Source organism: Hesperophylax consimilis, unplaced genomic scaffold (assembly GCF_061612785.1).
Source record: "Hesperophylax consimilis isolate HC1 unplaced genomic scaffold, BYU_Hcon_1.0 scaffold_42, whole genome shotgun sequence".
Taxonomy (NCBI): Eukaryota; Metazoa; Arthropoda; class Insecta; order Trichoptera; family Limnephilidae; genus Hesperophylax; species Hesperophylax consimilis.
In genome coordinates, this window is record NW_028301272.1 from 430,372 (window position 1) to 438,179 (window position 7,808).

The following is a 7,808-nucleotide window of genomic DNA, read 5'->3' on the forward strand; positions in this document are numbered from 1 at the left end:
AAGGAAAATGGCAGTGACAACCCTTATATTACTTTCATTTCTGTATTCCCCACATGACTGGTGTACTCACGGACGTATGTATAGCTTTGATAAGGGGGGGGGGTCCGCAAATTAAAAAAAAATATATAAGGTCATGTTTTCGTGAAAAAAATAGTCAGTCTTAATCAATCAGCCTTTATTTTTAAATATTATATATATAAATCATTCAGTCTCTGATATTTGAACTAAAAATAAACATAACATAATTATCGCTCCTTATTTAAATAAAATCGCTTCGTTTATAACATAAAAAAAGAAATAACATAAAATAAAAGGTGGAAAACAAAATAACTTTTTTTTATACCTAATTTGTTAAGGTACACTAAACAAAAATACTCTTTCATCTTAAGAACAAATAATTTGTTTTAAAATTGAAACACCTTTTATTTAATCACATAACCAAATAATTTATTCTAAACTTTGGTCATATTGTAAGGCACTCTTTTTAATGAACTACAATTATAAAATTAAAATAAAAAAGTATCATCCTACCTACAATAACAAAATATTTTTAATGCAAATAATACTTAATGTATGAAAAAAATAAGCGTTTTCTCTCAAGCTAAATGAAGAGCTTTCATATTAAGAACAAAATAATTTCTTTTAAACTTTGGTCGTATTATTATGACACTCTTTTTAATGAACTACAATATAATTAAAATTAAAAATTACCTACCTACCTACAGTAACACTAACAAAATATTGTAAATTCAAGTTATACATGAAAATAAATGTAGTTTTCTCTCAAACAAAAAAAAACTGACACGAGATTCATTGTTTTACAACTACTATTAATTAAAAATTATCATTCCTTATTTCAAATAAATGGTTGTGCTTTTTTAAATAAGTTATAACTTCTTCGTAAATAATATAAAAAAATAAACAGTATCTAGGTATTACCTGTGTGAACATTATTAACGAATAACATAAAATAAAAGGTAGAAAACAAAATTACTTTTTTAGGTGCACTAATTTCTTTAGGTACCTACCTACACTAAACAAAAAATACTCTTTCATTTTAAGAACAAAATAATTTCCTCTAAACTCTGGTCATTTTGTATGGCACTCTTTTTAATGAACTACAATATAATTAAAATTAAAAAGTACCATCTTACCTACAATGACAAAATATTTTTAATGCAATAATACTTATTTGAATATAATGAAAATAAAAAGTGTTTTCGTGGCTCGCAGTTCAGTGCACCGAACATGTCCGACCGCAGGACGAAATCTCCCGAATTCAGTTTCGGTTTCGGCCGTAGTTTCGGCTGGATGGCGGCCGAAACCGAAACTAAGCCGAAACCCGTTTTTTGGCCGAAACTAGGCCGAAACCGAAACCGAAAGTTCGGTCGGACACTACTTTAAAGTAATACATTTAGTCTTTTACGTTTAATTGCTAACTGATTAATAATTTCTTCGGAATCAAGTTGCACCGCCAGATCTCGGTGTACGCTCATTAAAGCCAGACCAGTAAGTCTTTCGTCGCCCATTTTATTTCTTAGGTAAGTTTTTAACCTCTTTAATGTAGAGAAAGATCTTTCAGGGGTTGCAGTGGACACTGGGAGTGTGGCTAAAATAATAAGAAGCTTTTTTATTAAAGGGAAAAACTGATCATCGCAGTTATCGATGGTGTCGATCACAGTTGCAGGTTTTTGTGATACAGATTTCCAGTGATTGTGCCATATCTCATATTCACTCAGAAATATTGTGCCTTTATTTTCCCCACCCAGAAATGTTTGTGTAATCTTGTTAAGATTTTCTTTTATCCTGGAGTCATTACTGGTTTTTTCAGGTAGCAGCATTTGAATTCCTTCGATCGTCGATTCATGTGGTTTAAAACGAGCGTCGAGTTCTGTAATAACATGATCAATGAAAGGGTAAAACACATTTCGTCCGTAGTATATTTCGGCAGTTTCTGCTGCAATATTATTGCGCAGGGTTTGCCTTCCAGTTATTCTTGGCATTACTATATCGCTTGAACTCATCTGCTGTGCTTGCTCAAAAAGAATTGCGAACTGACTTTCGTTCCGAACATTTAGTAAAGTCGTTTTTACATTTTTTGTATATTCGCAAATGTTGGTCAAATCGACATTGACTTTCTGCATTGCTTTGTTAAGGTTTGCTGTATATGAAAAAACTTTTCTCAGTATAACTAAAGAAACAATAAACTGGCTGTTATCCATAGCGATTTGAAGATGGTATGCTTGAGTAGCGACGTCGCTACTAGCAGCATCTTGAAGTGCCCCAAGTGTTTCGCATATAACGGGAACCATTTCTGCAAATCTTTCGACAGCCACGTGTTTCTCGGTCCATCGTGTCTCACAAAGAGAGATAAGCGTTGAATGAGATGAATTAATTTGATCCGCAATTTTCTTCAAAAGTCCGTCGCGAAGCGGTGATAGGCGAAAAAAGTTTATTACGCTCTTAATGGTTCCGATACAGTTACGTTTTATTGGTATCTCACATGAATGCGCTAAAACTAAGTTGAGAACATGAGCAACACAGTGTACGAATTGCGCTCTCGGGTATTGCTCTGCGATTATTGTTCTTACGCCCCGTAACCGGCCGCTCATCACTGCAGCGCCATCATAGCCTTGACCAATCCATTTATCCATATCCAAATTATATGATAAGAGATGTGATATAATAGTCGTTGCCAAAGCTTGAGCTGAAACATCTTCTACGTGGATGAATTCTAAAAAATCTTCCCGTATAACCGATTTCCCAGATGAGCAGTGTACGTATCGTAAACATAACGCTAATTGTTCTCGCCGTGATATGTCTTGTGTTTCATCAGCAAGTACAGTAAAAAAACCAGCTTCTTTGACCCTATTAAGTACTTGCGCTTGAATAGCACTACCACATAGTTCAATCACTTGATTTTGAATTCCTGGTGACGTATACATGGCTCTACTGTGAATGTTTTGTGTTAGTAAATGATTTTTAAGTGCTTCATCGCCAGATCGCGCACGAAAACGAAGAAGTGCTCTAAAACTACCATCATTATGTTCGGGTTCATTTATCCCAATTTCTCCAAAATCACGACTTCCTCTTAGTGCTATTTCTTGCCTTCCACAAAGAATAATTGTTTCAACAATGGCTTTCAATCTTTTTCTGTTCTCTTCGGCAATTTTACTGTTTTCTGCATTCATGCACTCTATAACATCAAACGTTTTTCCTTCCATGATCCTTGCAAAATTTGCTGCCTGCTCAACAGCAAATTTATGATACTTAGTATCTGCATGGTGATCAAAGCTCTCTAAAGCTTTCTTCCAGTAAGTAAATGGCTTACTAACCAAGGCTCCAAGTTCTTGCTGACCACGAACGCCATGCTTTTTTCCAAATAAAACACATACTTTGCAAAGTGCTCCCTGCATGACGTTTGAATATACAAGCCATGAGTACCTGGTAGTCCAATGGCGTTGAAAAGAAAGTTTCTTTTTACCAGTGATAGTGACTGGAAATTTAAATGTATCCGGAGGGGTCCAAAGCTCTTTTAATGCTCTCAGCTTTTCCTCGTCATTGCTTGGAGGATGACATACGTAGAGCGCAATATCATAACCCGTCCTGGCTGCGGCTGCGGACGTAGCCGAACACAAATCCATCCTGGCTGTAACAAAGACATATTTGACTAACACAAAACAACAGCACATACCCATCTTCAAACAGCTTTTTGGTCATATTTAATTGTAAGAATAATAATAATAATTTGTGACTCTAATACTCTAATCCATACTATAATTAAATCGTAAGCGTTCCGTTTCTGTAAGTACATAAATATTTACAAAAAAAAAAACAATTCATACGCACTATAATTATGTTACTGAGGTCAATAAAATAGTTATTAAAATTTTTGTCTGTTTGTCTGTGCGTTTGACCACGCTAATCTCAGAAACGGCTTAATCGATTTGTATGCGGTTTTGTTTAACATTTTAGTCTATGTTTCATTCCAATCGGTTCATAAACTAAAAAATTATGTTAAGAATAAGAATTTTCAACTAAAAATTAAGTCTACGCGAACAATGTCGCGGGCACCAGTTAGTTGTTAGTTAAATATAATTGTATTTCTTTCTGTTAAAAGGCGAAATGATTTTATAACACTTAGGTACACGTCGCATATACACTGAAATTACCATTTGTCAAATATTTTATGCTCACGGCAAAACATTTGTTTACAGAAATTCTCTGGGAATAAAAATAAGAGCAGGATAAAAGTTTTTAAAATTCTAGTAACTGGGTTCCTTCCTAATAAAATAAACAAGAGACTTACCTTTCTTCACTTCATCGTCATCAGTATCTGTGGATGGCCCCGCTCTATTTATTCCTACTTCTTCAATATGACAGGATTCCACATTGTCTTTTGATAAAAGTTCATTGGGATTTGGTCTCTCTTTCTTAGAAAAAAAACTCAAAAGAGATACCTGATTTGATCGTTTCATACTTTTTAAATGCGACACTTCTTTCTGTATTAAAACAACTGACAACTGCGCAACGCGAAGAGACAAAATAGACTAAACTAGATTCTAGCTTGGTATGGTGCGCGCGGCCGAAACGCGGGCGGCGGCGGCGCGCCGCGGCGGGGGCACTGCCCATTCCCCCGCTCCCAGCACTGTGGCGGACTTAAGAAACTATCGTATTCTACAATCGGCGCGGTGCAATGGGGGGGGTCCGGACCCCCAAGACCCCCCCCTTATATACGTCCGTGGGTGTACTCAGTTCTAATGAAGCCACCTTTTCCTTCTTTTCCTTTAGTCAAATCCATTGATTGACCCTTTCCCACATTATTTCGCGATATGCTACGCGTCAACCGGGGTCGATGATTTTAAATCTACTAAAGTGGCGGAATAGAGATTTGGTAGTCTAGAGGCCTGACCTTCAACTCTGTAGAACGACTTTGTTCCCTGATGTCTCATCTAAATATAATACATCAATGGTCATAAACGATTTTTCCATGAATTTACTTGGGACGCCTATATTTCTCAACATCGTGTTTAGCCCCTTCTTAAAAACAGGTGTAACAAAAGCGTTTTTCAAAATAGTAGGAAAAAGTCGTGCGATAGGGATAACAAGTCTTTCAGTACAGTTAAATATAAAAAGTGGATGTAGTTTTTCACATCCAGCGATTTTTTTGGTGTTAATATTTTTTCGATATTTTAATACTAAGGGTGTATTGTAATCGAATTTAGATGTATTGAACTCATATTATTATTATAATTGATTATATCTACACCATTTGTGAAAATGTTTGTAGTTTGAGAGAGGACAAAAACAGATTGAAAATAAGTTGGCCATCACTTGACGGAGAGTTTCCGTGGAACATGTTGCTAGGTATATCAGAGGAGGTTTGTTTCGATTTCACCAAAGTCCAGAAATATTTTACATTATTCTTTACGTTTAACTCAGCTTTACATATTTAGTTGGTGTAACATTCTTTTTCGGTTTTTTTATTTTTTATTGTTATTAAGTTTAATTTGTAGAACTCCATTTTATTTTTTTATTTTTTTATATATACAATAATATTATTATTGGGTTTATAAAAACAGTTTATTTTTAAACAAGTTCTGCTGTGTAATTATTATTACGCGTGACAGCTGTTTCGCCCTCTGAAGGCATTATCAAACTGTGGGTAGCCCACTTACAGACGATACATGTATATTATTTCTAGGTAGGTATTTTAATTTCAATTACTGATTTCTTAATTGATTTCTGTGTAAAAATGTTAGAAATTATTGATGGTTATTACCCTAGTAAAGTTTCCCCAATTAGTGTAATGTTTAAATTTGACTGAATGTCTGATGAATGAAAAAAAAATTCTTTTTCGGGTTTCTTTTGGCGAGTTCTAGGCAACGAGAATGTGTAATAATCAGAAAGTTGTGAATATTTTTTTGGTGTTTCTTTGATGATTTTTATCAAGCAAGAGTTATACAATATGGACAATTTTGGAGTCAGATTAACGGTTTATGATGGGACGTAAGGGTCGATAGCTTCTTAGATTATTTCAACAAATTTATTGGTAGCTTCTTCCATGCACATTTTACTGAAAATGTGTGACTAGTTGAATTGTTCTAGTTATTTATTAATTTTAATATGGTCAGTTGAGTTAAATAACAAGACTTTAACTGGGGTCTCTTTGAAGTATTATCTCGGTATGTAAAGATTTGTGTATGAAAGGGAGTAAGCAGGGCAGTAATGTACAGATCGAACACTGCCCTGCTATACACAAAGGGAGTAAGCAGGGCAGTAATGTACAGATCGAACACTGCCCTGCTATACACAAAGGGAGTGAGCAGGGCAGTAATGTACAGATCGAACACTGCCCTGCTATACACAAAGGGAGTAAGCAGGGCAGTAATGTACAGATCGAACACTGCCCTGCTATACACAAAGGGAATGAGCAGGGCAGTAATGTACAGATCGAACACTGCCCTGCTATACACAAAGGGAGTAAGCAGGGCAGTAATGTACAGATCGAACACTGCCCTGCTATACACAAAGGGAGTAAGCAGGGCAGTAATGTTCAGATCAAATAGCTTATTACTAGATCGAAAACGCGTTTGTTTAAGTTAACCATGTTATAATATTGATGGAAGTCACAGTGTCTATCTAGAAAATCTATCATGTGAGTGCTGGCTTTATCGGTGGCTGGTTGTGGAATTATTTGATTTGAATTAAGATTTGAAATCCAGACAAGTTTTGAGATATTGTAGAAACCTGTCAGAAATCAGTCATTACCAGGATTATTTAGTCGGAGAAACTGGCGGATTCAAGATGATTTATGACACTGTTACTATGTTTGGTGCCATGGGGATGATAAGAACAACAAATATTTATTAGTTTGATAGAGTCAGTTATATCTTCAGCTTCTTGAGATGACCAAGTTGTCTGGTTAATGACGTTATATTTGGATTAGACGGCAATAAGAACAGGGCCTCCTAAAATTTTTTTGAACCTTTGTTTAATTGATAATTTAAAAAAAATGGAACTGACAGTAAGGTGTCTCAATACAAGATAGTTACGTGAAAATTACTGTTCGTAAGCAGTATGGAAAGCGTGATTTCCGAGTCCTAAGCAAATGATTATAATATCGAAGACAGTCACTTAGCAGTATATTTATATATGTATAAGAAAGTAACGCACATAGCTGATCATGGGCAGGTTGAAGGCGGCGGCCATGCGGCCCTCGTGCACGCAGGTCTCCTGGGGCCCGATGTAGGCGGACACGTTGCGCGCCCACAGCGCCGCGGTCTGGCGGATGGACGTCACCTCCTCGCCGAACGTCTCGGCCACGGAGAGCGTGAGCGCGTGGCCCAGCGCGCCGAGCGGCCCGGCGTTCACCTCGGACACGGCCAGCGAGATCGCTCCTGGGGAGAATATAGTGACATTACTCTACTGCTTCACTGACCACGCAGGAGAATACCCGTACACTGAACACTCACCTGATATGGTGAGACCGGGCCGGGTGTATTCCAGGTCCCCGGGGCGGCGCTGCGAGCCCGTGAGGTAGCCCAGCAGGAAGTCCTCGGCGCGCGCCGCTGGCGGGGCCATCCAGAGCACCACAGCGAGCCAGAACCAACTCTGAAACTAAAACACCAATCTGAATCCATGTACCACTAATCCATCAAACTTCTTGGACCGTATCTAGCACGGTAATGTCATTAGTTATCCATGTAATTAATATTATTTTTTTAATTATTCGGAAATCACATGATTTCTTAACTAACTTAATTCTTTTAATTGATACAATGAATTTACTTTGGCAAAATTCCGGT

At 36.8% G+C, this 7,808-nt stretch overlaps 1 protein-coding gene across 1 annotated transcript in view; it reads right to left on the bottom strand.

Moving 5' to 3' along the window:
- LOC149408915 (uncharacterized) overlaps nt 1–7,589 on the bottom strand; it is a 208,607-nt gene extending 201,018 nt beyond the window's left edge. The window contains exons 1-2 of the mRNA XM_089650310.1: nt 7,476–7,589; nt 7,177–7,400 (exon numbers count right to left, since the gene is read on the bottom strand). Coding sequence (XP_089506436.1) covers nt 7,177–7,400; nt 7,476–7,584 — 333 coding nt within the window. The 5' untranslated portion in view covers nt 7,585–7,589. The remainder of the gene's footprint in view (nt 1–7,176; nt 7,401–7,475) is intronic.
- Nucleotides 7,590–7,808: the final 219 nt, after the last annotated feature.